The 19,569-nt window shown below is 41.5% G+C and overlaps 1 protein-coding gene across 1 annotated transcript; it reads right to left on the bottom strand.

Annotated features, from left to right (window-relative positions):
• Positions 1-2,854: 2,854 nt before the first annotated feature.
• SARS1 (seryl-tRNA synthetase 1) lies at positions 2,855-19,162 on the bottom strand. The gene is made up of 11 exons (XM_003769718.3): positions 18,901-19,162; positions 16,209-16,279; positions 9,893-9,973; positions 8,933-9,091; positions 7,751-7,894; positions 6,301-6,456; positions 5,501-5,722; positions 4,634-4,763; positions 4,049-4,206; positions 3,633-3,762; positions 2,855-3,223 (listed from the first exon to the last, which is right to left on the bottom strand). Exons 1-11 carry the CDS (start codon positions 19,034-19,036, stop codon positions 3,066-3,068), a joined length of 1,545 nt encoding a protein of 514 aa, XP_003769766.1. The 5' UTR covers positions 19,037-19,162; the 3' UTR covers positions 2,855-3,065.
• Between the last annotated feature and the right edge of the window lie 407 nt (positions 19,163-19,569).

Below are 19,569 nucleotides of genomic sequence, written 5' to 3'. Positions count from 1 at the left end.
CTAAGGACAACCTAGGAGCCTGTCCCTGGCAGCACGATAGTGTGTTGGGGAAAAGGAGTGAAGTGGGATTAGGATTTGGGGTCAGGAGAAAAGGGTTTGAATCCAGCCTCTACCACTCGTGGGCTGTGGGACCCTTCTCCAAGCCTCAGTGTGATCATGTGCAGTAATCTACCTTGCAGACTTATGAATGAGACATGTATAAAGCTCAAGTGCTGTGGATCATATGCTCTTACGCTCTTATTGCTTCAGTTTTCCCCTGGCTGCAATGGGTATCATTATTTCTGCCTCCTTGGGAATGTCATAAGGATAAAACAAATAATAAATGGTTGGCATTTAGGGCTGTCAGAAGACCTCACAAGGTGTTATTAAAGAAAAATGTCTGTAGATAGATCCCAGGATGAAAGGCACTGCGTAAATATAGACTCTGAATGTCACTGTGAACCAGGAGGAGTTAGATTGTGTCAAATTACTGCTGGAAACTCCACAAAAAGGAGCGAGAACCTCCCCTCCAGCTCCTCCACAACTTGTGCTTTGAACTGCAGTGATCAATTGGTGCTTCCTCTTGGTTTGGTTTCTCATTCCCCACACCTGGAAAGGAGATGCCTTTCAAGCCAACATCCCATGTCTTTGTCCTCTTTCGGATAGAAGAAACTGCCTCCATTCATTGACTCCTGACCTCGGGTTTTCATTCACTCTTCAATCCCTTCTAATCTGGCTTCCAACCTCCCCACTCAATTCAAGCTGCTCTTTCCAAGGTTACCATTGAACTGAGAACAATGGTCTTTTCTCACTTCTCATCTTTTTTGACCTCATCTGTAGCTTTTGAGATTGTTAATAATCCCCTCCTGGATACCTTTTCTTCATGGTTTTCCTGAGGCTGCTCAGTTCTTTTACCTGCCTCCACTTCCACTCTAAAATCCTTTGCTAGATCATCAATCATGGTACACACCAGGACCCTTTCCTCTCCAACACTTCATCCCCTACGCTGACTCTCAAGCACATGGCCCCAAAACCTGTCCCGAACACCAACTGCTCATCATTGTGGTGGATTTGACTTAGGTGTCCAAACTCAAACTTTTAAGCTCAAGATAGATCTCACCTCATCTCCATTCATGGAGCCCATTAAACCACTGGTTTTTCTCCTTCCCCATTTTTGTCAAAGCCTATGCCATCCCAGGTCTGTAAGCTGCGAGTCATCCTTTACTCTCCACTCCTCTCCCAGTTCTGCTCCTATGGATTTCTTTCTCCACCTGGAAGATACCTTTCTCATCAAGATCCACTAGCCGCCTTATCAGTCCTTTCCTCTAACTGGTCAGTCCTTCTATAATCTCCATTTTAAAGGGACCCAGACCCACTATCTTCACTCTTTCCCTGTGTGTTGTCTTCCCCCACTAGAATGTAAGCTTCTTGAGGAAAGGGTCCCCCCACCCCCACTTTATCAGATTCTCTTGTTCCTATTTGTATTTTGTGCTTATTCTCTTTGTTTCTATTTGTATTTCCTATTAGTGCTTACTTTCTACTTTGTTTCTGTTTGTATTTCCTATTAGTGCTAGTTATAGTTCAGAGCAGACTCTCACCCACCATATCCAGTTGCTGTCACTGAATCTGCTTCTCTAACATTTCTAATCTTTATTCTCGTCCCCCACAAAACTGTCATCACCCATAACCTGGTGGCAATGCATCCTAATTGCTCCCCATTTCTAGGCTTTCTTCTCTCCAATCTGTCCTTCACATTGCTAACAAATTGATATTCCTAAAATATGGATCTGACCAGGTTCAGCATTCAAATAAGATACTCAATACTCTAATGGATCAATGATCTCACCAATTAGGAAGCTCCTGATAATACAACTCCCACCCAACCACAGATGCTCCTCTTGGTGGCTCTAGTCCATGGTCTCCCAAGAATTGGAATTATGATTTTCCCAGTCATTTTGAGGTTATCAATTTCATCCTTTGTTCTTGCCATGTGACCAGCCCATTTTCAGGTGCACTCCACTTTCCTTTCCTTCATATTTAAATGAACCTTTTCTATTTCCCAAACAAGAGTTTAATTCCCACCTCTTGATCTTTGAATAGGATGTCCCCTCCCCAAAGATTGGTCTTCATTTCTCCTATTTGCCCTTTGGAATTCCTCATGACTTTCAATTCAAGGATTAGCTCATGTGGCCTTCAAGGCCCCCTTCTATACAAGAACTTTTTAATTCACTGTAACTGCCAACAATTTCTTCTCTATTTCTACTCCAAACCACTTCCCCAGCACTTAACATGGCACATAGCAAGCACCTAATAAATGATTATTAATTGGTTGCATTTGCTTCTGTGCACACATGCTGTATCAGCACTGCCACCTCCCCTTAGTAGTACTGGAGGCAGTGGATTTTATTTCTGCCTCTGTCTCCCTAAATCTTAGCAGCACCTTATATACAACAGGCCTAGTGCTTAATGCATTAATTCAATTGACATGAATTAATGAAGTTCTCCTGTATGATCCCTGCTACAACAGCAAAGGAGCTCATGAATTTTTACAAATCAATCATTGACCATATGTAGCTCCATTGCCTTGGTAACAGCAGCCATCATTAAAACCACAATGTTCCAGGCCAGTAACTCCGTATTCCCTAAAGTTCTACTTCTCTCTCGGCACTTTTTCTCAACACTGCCACTGCTCTCCCTACTTTAGATCTCCAGGGCCTGGTTAGAAATTCCCTCTTGGTGCTCCAGAGTCACAGGAGACACCCCCACCCAAAGCCAAGGGCAGTTATTTTTGTGAAGCAGAAAGGCGGGCTGGGATCACCTCACAGGAGAAGTGTCAGATGGCACTAGCGCACAGTGAGGGTGACCAAGGAAACGCTGACCTCCCACAGACTCTTTATTACATCTTTTATCAGTCATCAGAGAGAAAGCCCCCAGTCCAAGCAGAGGCAGGTGCGCTGTACGAGCGGATTCTGTAGCTTCGGGCCAGGATGGGGTGGGGCAATGTGTGGATGCTTGTTCTGCTGCCCCGGGTCAGGGTCCTGGGTGCCAGGCTGGCAGAGACAAAAGAATGAGGAGCTGAGCTACGTTCAGGCATCAGTGACCTCCATGTTCTGCAGCCGACCTTCCAGGGCCGCATCTCCCGCCGTCATTTTCTTTTTGCCACCCTCATGCTGTTTCTTTTGTTTCTTGGATAGCTCCTGGTCAATTGGGGCAGGCTTCACAAAGGGTATCAATTCTTGAAGACCTAAAAAGGGAAAAAAGCAAAACCAAGTGGTTTTTAGCAGCTAGGGGGTAATGAGCCCATGGAAGAATTGAGTCAATGGCGACTCTCTGAGGGAAGGAGATCCTATAATGGCCTTCTCTATCCTCTCCACTGAATAAGGGTTTTAGCTATATTCATATTTCTGTTTTTAAAAATTTCATTATGTTCTTCAGAGAGGCTCAGAAGATAAAGTGTTTGAGATATACATGAAACAAAAACCTCTTGAGTATATTGGAGAGCTGGAAGGAGGAAATGAAGGGAATGGAATAAGGAAGTCGGGGAAACAAGTGTCTCCTGGTCAGCTGGGATTTGAGATATATATTTTTAGAGTAGAAAAAGAGGATGGTAAATTGAGTGAAGAGAAAACAGGGGAAGAGGGGAAAGATCTCACCTGGTGGCATGAATTCCTTTAACTTCTCAGGGACAATGATACCATTCTCCGTCTGGTAGTTCTCTAGGATGGCGCAGATGGTACGGGTTGTGGCACACATTGTGGCATTAAGCATATGGACAAATTCCACCTAGGAAGAAGGGTGACCCCACAATGTCATTCAAAACCCAAGTGTGTCTCTCAGAAGCCTAATAACTATCTTCAACAAGTTCTGGGCAAGGAAGTAGTTATTTATCCTTTACTCCAGCCAAGAGAACAAAGCCAAGTGGAGGTTTACAGCCCTGACCACTGTGACTCCTTCTGGACCCTAAACAGAAATCTTTAGCCTCCCTCAGCAGCCTTAAAGCTGATTGGAAATGTACTTTTAGCTCTCATCCTAGAGCCTACTTCTTCCTGATTGCCCCAAAATATCCTACCTTATCCATCATCTTCTTAGTCTGCCCATAGCGGATGCGGAGCCGACGGGCCTGATAGTCTGTGCAATTGGAGCAGGATACTAATTCACGGAAGGCTCCTGAGCCAGGGAACCAGGCCTCCAGGTCCAGCTTCTTACTAGCAGCATGGTTCAAAGAGCCTACAAAGAAAAAGCCTGAAAATTCACAACAGGGGAATAGAAACTCCTACCAAGGTTTGGGGATTTTCTACTATTTTACTACTCTCCCTATTAAGTTAGACCAAAGCCACTTTTCCTTTAAATCATTCCTATCAACTAAAGTTCAGAATTCTCTTCTCTCTAGGGAATGGAGGACAGAAAGGAGGTTTCTGAAACTCACCTAATGTCCTTTTTCCCAAAGTAGTCAAATTTATATGCTAACTCCAGAGCAGAGTAAGAAGGGCACATATTTTAATTTCAGTTTACACAGATGGAATTATAATAATTTAATCAATGTAAGCAATTAGCAGGATTGTTTTATATTTCTGTGAAGCAATCCAAATGGTGATGATGTTTATGAACTGTAATGAAAAGAGTCAAAGAAGACAGCAAGCTCTCGGCCTCCTACCTGAGACAATATTCACAATATGATAAGGGATGCCCAAGGCCTGATAGAACTCCTCAGCAGTGCTGATCATCTCATCAAACATCTCCCATGATTTGTTGTCATGTGGTGAGGCATAGACAAATTGCTCAATCTAGAGAGAGGGGGCAAAGGTACAGGGTTAGGATGAGTCAACTGAGGAATCTGGGGGATCAGGAGTAAGTATGGAGAGAGAATCTAATTCTCCAATTCTTCTCCTGCTGACCTGCCAACCCAAGTGCCAGTGGGGATACAGCAGTGAGAGATGGCTAACAGTGAGAAGAAGGCTGGGGGCCCCAGAACACAAAGACAGAGCTCCTCTGTACTACTGATAGATGGCATTTTGATAACACTTTAATGTGCTATATCTCCTATAAGCCTCTAAAAAATCCCATGAGGAAGGCACTGTAGCTATTATTAATCTCATTTACAGAGAAGAAAACAGGTTCAGAAAGACAGTGGCTTCTCCACGGCTATATAACGAGTAAGTGTCAGAGGCAGGAAAAATTCAGGACTTGTCTCTTGTCTGAAAGTGTGCTTTACCCTAATATATTATGCTATTAATACTAGAGTTCTTCTCTTTTAAGTTCTCCACCAAAAACAATCCTTAAAGTAGGAGAGACAAACGATAGGAACAAATACAGAGCAAGAGTCGTTTTCTGAAACTTTTTCTCTCCCTAGAAAGCCAGCGAAAACAATTAAGGATCCCAGAAGCCCACAAATAAGGAGAGATCCTTTTCAGGCAGGAGCATAAGAGGTGAGCTATGGTTCAATGTGACCTCAAATGACTCACTCTCAGATTAGGTATTTCCTCTCGCCAGCCTAGATGGCTTGACAGACAGATCCACTCACCTTCTCAAATTGGTGGACCCGGAAGATGCCACGGGTGTCACGACCATGGGAGCCCACCTCCTGGCGGAAGCAGGTAGAGAAGCCAGCATACTTGATAGGCAAGTCTTCTGGTCGAAGCCATTCATCTCGGTGCAGGGCGGCAATGGGCTGCTCTGAGGTGGCAATCAAGTACTTCTCATCATAGGAATTATCATCAGATTTTTCACTGCCTTTGCCAATCACCTGCGAGGACCACAAATCAAATTTTAGAATAGGAAGGGATATGAGAAGTCACCTAGACCAAATCCATCACTTTTACAGGTGAGGAAAATGAGACCTAGAGTGGCCAAAGGACTGGCCCAGGTCACACTGGAGAACAGAAGTTTCTGAACAAGGCACTCCCACTCCAAATCCAGCACTCTTTATATCTCACTATCCTTAGGGAGCCTCTTCCCTTCCCCCTTCTCCTGCTGTTGCTGGCTAAGAGACAAGTAGGAAAACTGATGTTCGATAGAAACCTGATACAAGATGGCTCAGATGAGTGAGACAAGAGAAGGGCCTCTCATTCAAAAGGTGACCCTCTGGGCTGGAGCTCTAGGGATTCTTCCTCCAAAGCACACCGAGTAAGGGGAGACTAAGAAGGATAATGAGCTCTAATCAGTTACCAAGGGCCGCAATCTCTTTTCTCTCTTCCTATACTGCTGGAAGACTTTGATACCTCCCTAAAAGATCCCTGGCCCTTTACTCTCTCTCTCTCCTACCGTAGCCTGGTTTGCTTTCCCTCTACATAGAAATTGCCCATCTGTTCCTATAATACTCACCTTGTATAGTTCCTCATCGAACTGGCTGAGTTGTGCTACCTCTTGCATCACCTCTTTTCTCATGAAGAAAGGGGTGTAGATGGGGGTATAGCCCCTGCTGGCAAGGGTTCGAAGGGCAAGCTGGATAAGGGCCTGCTCCAAGAACACAAGGACTCCCTGTAGGAACAAAGATTTATTGATTCTTGTAGAGTTAAGCTACCTGCCAAAATTAAAACAGAAGCAGTTTGGGTAACAGGACCTATCAAAACCCAGTTATTACTGAAGAAGTCAAGAAAACTTATGAACTGTAATCAACAAATCCATGTGGTGGTTCTCTATTGCTCCATGCCTCCATATGTCATTCAATGAAATCTTCAGAGGAAAAGCACCAACTTTGAGTTCTGGAAGGAACCCTGGTGACCAGCTAGTCTAAGCTATAAATAAAAGGTATCTCACAACTGTCAAACATCCCAGCCCAGTAGTTAGCAGGCTTCAGCCTAAAGACTTCCAAGGAAAGATTTCACTACCTGGAGGCAGCCTGTTCCACTCTGGGACAGTTCTAATTGTCAGAGTTTTTCCTGACATCAGATCTAAATCTGCCTCCTCGTGATTTCTAATTTTTACTCTTGTTTTTGCTCTCAGGGGCCAAGAGCAGGAGGGCAGAACCAGGAGGAAAGGGTGGGATAAGATACCAAATTAAAAAAAAATGTAACTGTCCTTTTAAAACAGAATTCAGGACAAGGTCTCCTTCAACTCAGTAGTTCTTAAAACACTGCATTTCCCTTTCACAGGGCTTTCTTTTAGAATAATTCTGGCTGGAGATAGGAACTCTCATTACTCATGACAAATGCTTAGAGGTTATTAAAGAGAGATGATAGGATTTCCATGGATGCTTTTCAGAAGTAAAAAGAACTAAATCTAGAATAGTTTCCCTTGACAGTTTTTGGGGGACTAGCCAATTTAAGGAAGTTCAAAGGCCCAATCTCCTCCCTCTTGGGCATTTTCTACAGACTTAGCCAGTTGGAAGAAGTATTACTCCCAAGGGACAGCTGGGTAACAGAAATGAGACAAAGTGGTGACCTCTCTCCAGCTGCTTGGTGGAGAAGTGGGTGTTCCGGAGGAGGTCCCATTTGGAAGTGGCTTCAGGGGACACTCATGCCTAGACAACATTATCTGATTCCACTATTATAAATAACTGCTTTCTTGGCTAGATAATGAGTACATGGACTCTACCCTAGACTTGGCATTATCATGCTCTTGTTACCTTTTCCATATCACTGCTGTAACATCTGACACTCCCCTTCTTTTTCCTCCCCCCCTCCTCAAAAATCTCCCACTGCCCTCTGAGTGAACAATGTTTGAATGATAACAATATCTTATAGATATAAGGCAACAAAAATAGTTCTCTTTAGCAGGCTGGACTGCTGCTTTACAGACTCATCCTGTTGTGGATACTAGTTCCCATTCTCACCTTCAGGAAGTAGCCCCGGCTTCCAGCCACCACTGCTCCTTTTTCACCTTCAAAGCCGTCCACCATCACTACCAGGTCCACGTGAGAATATTTCTTTCTCACAGTACAATCACCCCAAATCCTTTCTACTTTGTTGTCAGCATCCTGAGCAAATAGAATCAAGAGAGAGGACAAGGAGTCCTCATTCAGTAATCATCTTCTATCTGATACTCAAATTAAGAGGAAACAGTTTTGTGAAGAAGGCCCCTAGCTCACTCACAAGTGAGCTTTGTCTAAACCCTACAAGTTTTGTTAAGAAAGCCTCTAGCTAATCCACAACTGAGCTTTGTTCACTGTAAACAGAGCCTAGAGAAAACACGTTGCAGGAAGCTTTATTCAAGACACAAATGCTAGTTTGGAGAGTCCAGGGGACTAGAGACATGATGAATGAGATCATGATTTTTCAGGAGACCTGTAGTCCTCTTTTTGCTTTTACCCTTTTAAATGACTCTGGCCCTTCTAGAAAGGCCCCCACTAGGGCAACCTTCTCCTGACAATCAGCGCTGCCTGAAAGTACTGATGAGAATGCGATCTCTTTTTTTCTGGCTCTCATTGGTCCAGAGGCCAGAGTAAGGGCGGGATCAGGGCCTTGACCCCGACTGCCTGTCTCAGCTCTGCAGCCTCTTGCACACCAGGCCTCAGAGAGTTTAATGCTCAACAGAGAATGAATGAAAGAGGCACAGATGGGCCTTGCCACGGCTGGGGTGTCATGGAACAAAGACTGAGCTCAGAGCTGCTTTGTGCTCTGGAAGCTCCAGCTCCACAGGAAACTTTTATCATGCAGATTTCCCTTCAACCTGCCTCTTCTCAGTTGGGTGTGGGTGAGGGGGTTAGGTTGATTTAGCAGACCCCTCCCACTAAACCCACTGCTTCCCTGGGCAACAAGCAGTGTGGGAGAGCAGCCCCATTTAGAAGAGACTTCTGTGCCAGTGTCTCTTCCTACCTGCTGCCTCTGCTACTTCCTAATCAGGCAGGGATCTGATTGCTTCAATTCCCAACTGGTGGGCAGAAGGAAGACACAAAAGAGCCTGCTTGTGACCCAGGGCCTGTTATTCAGAGAGTGCCAATGTTTCAAAGTTCTTCCCCCAAGAACAGAGAAACAGCAATGAAAGATGCTTTCCCATAAGGATTATTGTGGCTTACCTCATCATTACTGATGGGCACAGAGGGGTGGAGGAGGTTCCCAATTTCTCGAAGACTTTCAAATCGCTCTGATTCCAATTGTATCCTCTCAGCATCACACTTGATGATGGCTTCATCAATAAGGAGTCGGACTTTTTTTATTTGTGTCACTTTCAGGCTCTACATGAAGAAACCCAAGCCACTCCAGGTTATGCTAAATCAAATGCCCTGACTCCCCATTCTGTGAATTCACTAAAACATTCCAATATCTCAATATGCCACTAAAAACAAACAACTTGAGCTTTCAAAGCATTATTTCACAAAAGGATTAGATATGCAAACCATCCCTGCCTTATAATCACATTCACTTTTTTTTCCCCTTGGAATAACTAAAGCACAGGTGAATTTCTGCCCATTTGCCCTCTATATATTATGAGAAATTCTGATGGGATAATCCTCACAAGAATTCTCTCTGAAATCTTCCTGAGTGTTCTAATTAAGCAATACAGTAGATCTTATTTTTCATTGTTCCCCAATTGTTTTATGTATGCTTTTTCCCTAGGAAAGCTTCCTGAATAGATACTGATACTTCTTTTATTTCTCCCATAGCACTTAGTATAATGTTAGTCATATGCTGATTCAAATTCAAAACACCCGATTGTATTTGGGAATTAAAGATGGTGAAAACTTAAACACTGGTCTAGCATCTCCCCTTTCTCAGTCTCTACATTTTCCCTTTCCACAGCTATTTTTCATCTGCCTCCAACACTAATGGCAAGTGAACACTTTGGAATATAGGGGATGGGAAAGGAATGCTAGATGCACAGGCTTCTATTTTGCACAAGTTCACAAGAGCTGGAAAAAGTAAAGACAGCAGAGTTGAGCATATATACCTGCAATTTCACAATAAGGTCACAGGAAAAAAGAACAGAAAACCCCATACAGTCATGCTGTGCCTGAAAAAGAGAAAGTCTAACATACCGCTAAGGTGTCTGCAGTCAGGTCATCAAGGTTCAACACATTCTCTGGTAAGGATTCATTATCCCCCACAGGCTCTTTTTTCTGCAGAGAGAAAGAAGTCCAACACTATAAAAGCAGAGACAAACTCCAACAAAGTTCTATAAATGTACACCCAACATACACTTTAGCGTAAAAGAATTTTGAAAAAGTTCAAAATATTGTACTAACTTTAATTATATTTTTCAGTATTCCTGGAATATGGAAAAACTTGGAGAAGTAACATAAAAGAAATCATTGGACTCAACTAGGTCAGAGACAGAGGAAAAGGTTCCAGAAAGACAAAAATACTGATAGCAACCCTTTTTGTGATGACAAAGAGCTGGCTGGGAAGTGCCTGCCAACTGGGGAAGAGTTGAACAAATGATGGCATTTAAATGTAAGGGAATATTATTGAACTATAAGAAATGACAAAAATCTAAAGAATTCTGAGAATCTTGGGAAATCTTGGGTGAACTGATGTAGAGAAAAGTCAGAATACTTTATATGATGATCACACTAAGATCAGAGAAAAGACCACTGAAAGAAAAGAACTCTGATGAATACAGTGACTAAGTATGACTTCAGAGTACTAACAGAAATATGCCTCCCATGTCTTGTTAGAGAGGTATGAGACTATGTGCAAAATGAAACATTCACTTTTCAGTATTCTCAGGGCATATATTTGTTTTGCTTAACTGTAGTCTGTTAGAAGAGAATAAAGGAGTAAGAATGGTAGTCATTAGGCAGTGATACTGATTTTTTCAAAAAATATCAATAAAACTTTTTTTTTTTTTTAAATAAAAGATAAAGGGATAGTCCAGAAAAGGAAGCAGCCTAGCTAATTGAGAAGGGAACTGTCCCCATTAAACATTAAAATAAGATACGGATGGGCTGAGATCTGGCAAAATGGAAGGAATATAAAAGATACAACTAATTTAAAACAAACAAAACTGGAACCTTTGTGCTTTGTCCAAATTTTAAAAATCCATTAACAAACAGGAGTGGGAAATCAGGTTCTTTGCTATCATCTTATAAATCATCATGTCCAAAGTTGCTATTCAACTTTGTCTTTATCTATTTAACTGAGTCTTTTCAGTTTTCTTATCTCAACCTTACTCATCACAAAAAAACAAAAGATAACACCATACTCTAGTAGGAGTAATTTTACAAATAAATATCCCTGGCCTAAGTAAGGTTGTCAAAAAAAAAACAAACCACCCCTCCTGCCCCCCACATACCCATAAATTCACATCATCTTTTCTTCACTTAATGCAAAAATTAAGACTAGGAGTTATTAGTATGGGGCAACTTAAGAATTATTTTTGGTCTACACCGGTAATTTCATACATCCAAGAAATTCTCACTTTGGAAAACTTCTCTAGTAATGCTGACTAGCAATTTATTTGCAGCATGCAATTGGGGGAGTTGTTTGGAGCCGTAAAAGGCTAAATGACTTGGCCATAGCCCCACAACCAGTGTCAGATGCAGAACTTAAGGATAAATCTTCCCCTTCAAGGCCCCCTCTCTGTTTATTACATCATCCTGCCTCTAATAAAGGAAACAGGATCCCCCCCTTTTCTCCTGCAAACTGAGGAATTCATTGGTTGAAAATTGGGAGTTACAAGTTCCTTTCCAACAAGAGCTAAGTTTAGAATGCCATGCAAACCAAAGATCATTACACCTTTGGGGAAAATTAAGTCATAGATGACACTGAACACTACAGAGCATTAGAAAACAAGGCTCTAGTGACATGGAATGTTTCTTTTTCACAATAACTGATCAAATCATCCTCTTCAGGCCCAGTAGAAGACTATGACAACCTGAAAAGAGACCTAGATTGGAATTTGGGTTCTGCTGCAGACTACTTAAGAGAATTGGGGGCAAGTGATCTCCCTTCTCAGAGTCTGAATTTCCATTTGTAAAATGGAGGAAATGGACTTGATCTCCGGAGGATTTTTGTTTCTTAATTCTTTTACCCAATATATGTGACTTGTAGAGATAAGACACTATTCTTTTGACATCCCCTGCATTCTATTTTACATATACAAATTGGGTGAGATGTTCCATTCCTCAAAAAAAAAAAAAAAAAAAAAAAAAGATGGTCATCCAAAATAACCTTGATAAAAAGGGCAGAACAAACTCTGAATGAGACTTAAAGGGAACAAGGAATATACCTAGTAGAATATGGCACCCATGTGCCTGGCTAAGCACTTTTTACAAATATTTTCTCATTTGATCCTTACAACATTCTTCTGTTATAATCTCCATTTTATAATGTCAAAAACTGCAACAGGCAGTCACACAAGTGTCCAAGGCTGAATTTGAACTCAGGTCTTCCTGATTCCAGATCTAGCACTCTACACACTGTGTCCACTTTGCTCTCTCTTAAAGGGACTTAATATTTGTGGAGTTCAATGTATCTAGGGAAGAAAACCAAACTGCCTAAATATCAAGACGCAAATGGATGTTGCCTTATGGAGGAACCTCAAGTTAGGAAGGGTGTCCAGCAGGTCACCTTTCATGCCTCTGACAATATGGGAGGTATAAAGATTTTTTAAAATTAATAGTAGCCTGGGGAATGGGTAAATAAATTGTGGTATATGTTCATGATGGTATATTACTCTGTTATAAGAAATAACGAGCTCAATACTTTTAGAAAAGCATAGAGAGACCACCACAAAATAATGAAGAGCAAAATAAACAGAACCAGAGAACGTTATATACAGTAATAGAAGTAGTGTTTTAAGAACTTTTGAACAACCAAGTATTCTATCATAAATACTCAAATTAACTTCAATGATCCTATGAAGATAAATGCTGTTTGAATCTAGAAAGGAATATTGCTGTGGTGTAAGAAATGATGAACTGGTTGATTTAGAAAAACATGGAAATACTTGGACTTAAAAAGGAAGATGCTATCGACCTTCAGAAAAATAGATAGGAAGTAAGCACAGTATGGTGTTACATATGTGTGTATGAATATGTGTATATGTGTGTGTGTGTGTGTGTTAGCCACACTTAATTGCACCCTTCTTTTAGGACAAGGGGGAATAAAATTAAAACATACATAGCAAAGAACAAAAGAAAACGCACAAGGAAGTAAAGTAGAGCAGCTCTGAAAACAGTGTGTAATATTTATTACATAGGTTTTCTTGAAATGGAAATTTATTGTTTTATATTGAATCCTCTCTTATGGTCTGCTGTATATACATGGTGATTTTTTTTTCTTTCCTTTTCTCATTATGTATTTAAGTGCAAAATAACTCACACACACAAAAAAGAATTAATAGAAGCCAGTTTACAAAGGAGTGGAGAAAACTGTCCTGCCATACTATGGAGCTGGCAATCAAGCTAAGTGTAAGACTTTTGTCAAAATGGGAACACACACTTTCATTTCCTTGCAATGGAGAATGACTGGCAATGTTTGTGTGGATCCAGAGAGGGCATAGGGTGGGGTGGGGGAGACTGGAAAGGAAGAAGGGAAATAATACAGTTCTGGGACCTCAGCCAGGATGCAAACAATATGCAAATAGTTCCACAACAACACAGTCAAGATTCCCAGAGAAAGTAATTTCCATGACTATAGATATCTAAAGGTCATGGTAGGTCACTAGCCAAATGTACAACATAAGTCTTATTAAAAAGTAATATGTTGACTGCTACCAATAGAAGAGAGATTCACTGAAACTTAAAAAAAAACTTGCTGGTAGAGTCAGATCTACTGGACAACTTGAACTGGATGTCCTGGAGATATCTTAAACTCAACATGTCTAAATCTGAACTCATCTTTCCCCTTAAGCCCTCTCACCTCCCTACCTACCCTATTATTGTAAAGGGCATCCCCAGTCTCCCAGTTCCTCAGGCTCACAACCTAGCTCATTCTGGATTCCTCATTATCATAACCCCCAGGCTCCCATACAAGCTTTCACCAAGGATTGCCAATTTCATCTTTGTAATATCTCTCTAATAGATTCCCTTCTCTCCTCACACTGCCACCATTCTGGTGTGCTGCTCTGGCTAAAAAGAACAAGTTTAATGACTGAATGAAAGTCAATCTCAATGTAATAGACATAAAGATTTTTGAATGATTTAAAGTAGAGAAAAGGAGTAGCTAAATGGTACAGTGGATAGAGCACTGGCCTTAAGTCAGGAGGACCCGAGTTCTAATCTGGCCTCAAACACTTCCTAGCTGTGTGACTCGGGGCAAGTCACTTAACCCCAAATGCCTCAGCCAAAAAAAAAAAAAAAAAAAAAAAAAAAGTAGAGAAAAATGATTAAAAGAATTTTAAAATAAATGGAAAAGTTCATAGAATTATCAAATGATCAACTCTTTTGAAACTGAAGCAAACATAAAGTAATTTGCTCTGATCATACAAGGCACAAGTAGTATCAGAATTATTTTACCTAAAAAGAGGCTGAACTACAATTTTACTTTCTTCAAGCACATGAAAGATTTTTACGAGAGATCATTTTGCTGATGAAAGAATAAAGGGAAACAGAATAGTTGAACAAATTGTGGAATATGGTAGGATTATTATTGCCCCTAAGGAACTACAAGTATGAGAAATTCAGGAATCTGGGAAAACTCTTCAGATATAGTTCAGTAGGCAGTACCAGAAAGACAATATAGTGACTGCAATAATGAAAATGAAGAGAATAAAACAAACTTAAAAGCTTAGTACTTTTACATATTATTTTTATTGGGTTTTTTAATTTTATACCACATTTATCTCCTTCTAGACCCAACAAGCCATGCCTTAAAACAAAGATTAAAAGAGGAAAAAAAAAAACCAACCTAGCAAAACTAACCAACACACCTGTGGCTGACAGCATATAGCATACTCCACACCCATAGTTTTCCATGATTGAAACAAAAGGAACTCTCCTAAGGTTAAGTTCGGTCATTATAATTATGCAGCAATCAGTTTCTTTTTTTATTCTTTACATTGTTAAAGTCATTTTGCATGTTCTCATGGGACAATGGAACATAAATGGAAAGAATGATAACAAAACAATAAAAAATTAATGCTGTGAAATCACAATGATGAAGTTTGATCCCCTAAAAAAGAGATTAGAAGATATCTCCCCATCAACTTTGCAGAAACAGGGAATTATAGATGCAGAACACTGCACAGAATATCAGACTTCTTCCATGGAGTGGTTAGTTTTGCTGTTATTTTTAAAAACATTTTTGGCAGTAAGACATGGTTAGGAGGGATCACAGGAAATACAGATGATGTAAAAATAGTTATGGAAAAATATAATTCTCTCTCAGTCATAATTGCAAAGGTATCATCTGATCTTGTTATCTTCCAATTTTTTTTATGCCATGATGTTTTAGATTCATGGAATGTATCTCTTTTGAAGATATGGTCTAAACTTAATTTCTGCCAAATCACTTTCCAGCAGTTCTTATCAAACAGTTGTTCTTCCCCGGGTTATGTTTTTAGGTTTATTACACTGTGTTACTGAGTTCAGTAATTTAGTTTGTTCTATTTATCGACTCTTCTATTTTTTTAACCAATACAATAATGATCATAAAAACTATTACTAAACAATTGTAATAACCAGTCTTGGGACAAAAATGAGGAAGCATGTCCTTCTATTTGGTAGAGATGCCAGAGACTATGGATATGGAATGTAATACACTCTGTCAATGTATTCATTGGTCTTGCTTAATTGCTTTTCTTTTTTTTTTTTTAAGAGGACTGATTCAAGAGAATGCATTATCTGGAAATGGCTGGTATAAAACCAAAGAAAGAACAAGAAGAAATGAGGCTAACATGCAATAGAAGGGTCGACTTCTCTATCCATAAACATTTATAAAGGGTCTTCTGTGTGTCAAGCACTGTAATTGTTGTGCATGGACAAAGTAGAGAGGAATCTACTTCCCAAGTTAAGTTTAAAGAACAGGATAAAGCTACAGCTAATGACTTGGATATTGTTCTAGAAAGACTGCTTGAGAAAGTAAAAAGAACAAAAGGACAATCTCCTAATACTGAAAGGCTCTTTTATGATGAAAGGCAATAAGAGTTTACCATCTATGTTAATGAATGGACTATCTTTCATTGACTAAATCATGAGTTCTTCAAGTACCCGTCTGGATATTGCTCCTAGAATTGTATAATTTCTGTATAACTGAGAAGTGAAAAACCTAATATACCTCAGATTTAAGAAATTTGAGAAATGGGGCAGTACTTGACATATTGGTCTCATGGCATGTGATCAATCATACTGTATCCAGTATCTGTATCAAATTATCTCATTCCAGGTCTTTATCATTTCATGCCTTTCTTACCTTCATTTTCTCTCCAATTGTTCTGCTGCATAAGTTCTTCAGCTTGTTTAAGTTGTCTGCCCGAAATCTGCCTAGGAATGAAAGATTCAGGAATAAATCAAGCTGAAAAAATGAAGAGACTTCAAACTGGTCCAAACACTCTAAAACTGGCAGAGCAGGCGATGATTTGCATTGGGAGAGGGGATTTCTTCATAGGGAGTTTCATAGAGCAGTGAAATCAAATTCCACAGACCCCTCCCCCCAAAATAAAAAATTATTATACGGATTTCTCTTTGACTCTTTTTCCTAACTTCTCCTCCTACCAGTTCACCAAGTGTCCTAACCTCCATAGATCTCTCATAAATTCAAACTTTTCTTCTACTGCCACATCCCAGCATAAGTCCTCATCATCAACATGTAGATCACTTCAACAGCCTCTTGGCTCACCTCTCAACCATCCTTCATACTCTTAGATTTATCCTCCTTTATGAAGATTACATTACTGTGAGGAAAGCATTTTGTAAATAGTAACAGCCTAGAAGATAAATGTGAGCTACTACCACTATCACGGGCAAGAGGGCTACTGAGGACCTTGGGGATCATCCAGGCCTACTCTGCCCTGTCAGAGTCCAAGCTGTGACACTTACCAGCTACCAGACCCTGAGCCAATCTTTATGTGTTTCAGTTTCCTAATGTGTTAAAAACAGTAATACTTATACTAATTTATTTCACAGCAATGTGTTTTATAAACCTAAAACATATGAATTATTAAAAATACAGGCTACACTCATTAAATTGGTATTGTTTACTGTTGTCCCAAAAAAACAGAAGACCAATTTTCCACTGGTCAGGCATTTTGTCTGTATTTAACTCTTCCTGATCCCATCTGGGGTTTTCTTGGCAAAGATACTCGTGATTGGCCGTTTCCTTCTCCAGCTCATTTGACAGATAAAGAAACTGAGGCAAAAAAATTAGGTGACTTGCTTAGGGTCACACAGTGTCTGAGGCTGAATTAGAAGCGCGCCACCTGGCTGCCAGAGAAGACAGTAGTCTCAGTAGATTTAGTAAATGGAAATCGCCAACCTCTCTGAACCTCTCTTTTGGCAGGAGATGAGGGAGAGAGAAACAGGGGACTTCATTGATATGGCAAACTTCAGTCAAGAAGACCTGAGTTAAAGACCTGCTGCTGATAAATCTGAGTTCCGTCACCCTCCGAGTCATTTATAGGCAGTTTGTCATGACTGGAAGTTGCACAATAGCTGCTAATTTTTCATGGTCCAGGGGGCTTCCTCACTTAGAGTGCCCGACACCTAAAAACCCACAAGATTTTAGCAAAAATATACATCCTTTAACTCTAATGTTCTGTATGCCTAAATGAGATCTCTTCCCATAAAGATGGATGTATTAATATTCAGTGAAAAACAACACTGATTGTTAGATACAATTAATTTCATTTTACACATCAGATTTGGGAGAAAAACATCCTATATTAAGAAACACTTATTTGTTCACTAGAAATGTTGGAGTTGTTTTTTAAATTTCCATTTTGCAGATGGGGAAACTAAAGCAGTGGCCAAGATATAGCCAAATTTAGGGGCCATTCTAATTCAAGAACTTGGTTCTCCTGACTTGTTCAGACCCAGCTTTATTTTTCTCTAAACATAAAGTAGTTGAATCCTGTCATCTTTTATGAGTAAAGATTAGCAAGGAAGCAAACCTCTAACATAACACAGAACTTCAAGAAAGTATAGAGGACTCTAAAAAGTTTATCTGGAAAACCACATAAACTAGGACTATCGAAGAGAATTAGCATAAAACCCTAAAAAGAAACCAAGAAAATCAATTTCTCAAGACCTTTCAAGTGAGAAACCCTAGTTTGGGGGCATTTGCAGCTGCATCTCAAGGAACCCTGCTCCCAGCTGGTTGCCAGTGTATTGCATCAGACGAAATGAATCACAAGAACTGCAGCAGCGTCCTGCCAAATAGTGATCCACTTCGGCCCAGGATGGATGCCCTGCCTCGCCCCAGTGTTCCTTAGACATCTGCAATTAGAGAGCGATTTGATTCCTATCTCCATTTTTGCCAAAAAAAAAAAAAATCATTTCCAACAAGCTTCTACCCTCCTCTGTATCAACGAGAGGTCACGGAAGTAAATCTAGAGCTGACCTTCCTTAACTCTCCCACGTCCCTACTGCTGCGAGAAGAACTTTGCGTCCCTTCGGTCCTGGGTCTTTGGGTTTTCCAATCCTACCCTCCCCCCATTCCTTCCTAGCCGCGTGACTGATCCCGGGATGGATGAGACCCCCCCCAGGGGTAAAGCCGCAGCCTCCGGGGTTACCGGCTATCAGCTTTATAGGGATTTGGTTAAAAAAAAAAAAAAAAACAAAAAAAAACGGAGCCCAGCACGTGGCTAGACTTTAGCCGTTTATCTGCCCAGCAAAGAGGCGGAGGGGGCTTCTGAGCTAAGGCAGCTCCCGGGATCCCCTCCCACCTCGGCTGCCTATCTGGCAGGAAGGCTGACAGCACGCTCCCCACACGCATGCGCCGAGCGAGTCCCCGCGACCCCGGCCGGCGCCCGCCGGGCGGGGGCCCGAAGGAAGGCGGAGGGGTCGCGGAGGGCCCGGTAAGGAGGAGGAGGGGGAGTCCCTTCCCAGCCCAGGCCGAGGGGAGATTAGTCAGGGAGGGTCTCTCCCGCGCGCGGCCCGGCACCTACATCGTCGCCACTCGCTGTCCGCCCGCACCAGCTGGTCCACCAGCCCCGGGTCCTTGAAGCGCTTCTCTTGCGTTTCCCGGACCAGCGCCGGATCTCCGCCTTTATCAACGCGAAACAGATCCAGGTCCAGCACCATCTTCTCCTCTCTTCCGGCCTTTCGCTGAGGTTAGGGGACTCGCCTCTCCCGGTTTCCTCCGACTTGCCAGCGAGCGGCGCACTGCGGCTGCGCGAGAGGCGCACTGCGGCTGCGCGAGAGGCGGGGTTTGGGGCAAGCGCGGCCTGCGAGAGGCGACCGGAAAGGTCGGGGACCTAGGGCGCCTCCCTCTGGTCGGAGGGGTAGAATGCAACGGCTGGGCCCAGAAAGGGGCGGGACGCTGAGGACCTTGAAGGGGAGCGTTTATCTTGGAATTGTCCGTCTGTCTCTGTCTCTTTCTCTGTCGTTCTCTGTATTTCCGCTCGTCTGTCTCTCCTTTTGTTTTGTTTCGTATGAACGGAACTTTTATAATTTATTAATATTCTTGGTCTGTTTATTCAAAATATTATAATCGCGAGACTCTCCCCTGTCATTGGTGGCTTCTGGCGTGCGGAAGCAGCGATGTTGAAATAGACGGATGGTGATATAGACATGATGATATAGACATGATGATATAGACCAGTCATACATATTAA

Source organism: Sarcophilus harrisii, chromosome 4, assembly GCF_902635505.1.
Source record: "Sarcophilus harrisii chromosome 4, mSarHar1.11, whole genome shotgun sequence".
In the NCBI taxonomy this organism is placed as follows: domain Eukaryota; kingdom Metazoa; phylum Chordata; class Mammalia; order Dasyuromorphia; family Dasyuridae; genus Sarcophilus; species Sarcophilus harrisii.
This window is presented reverse-complemented; position numbering and strand designations above follow the sequence as displayed.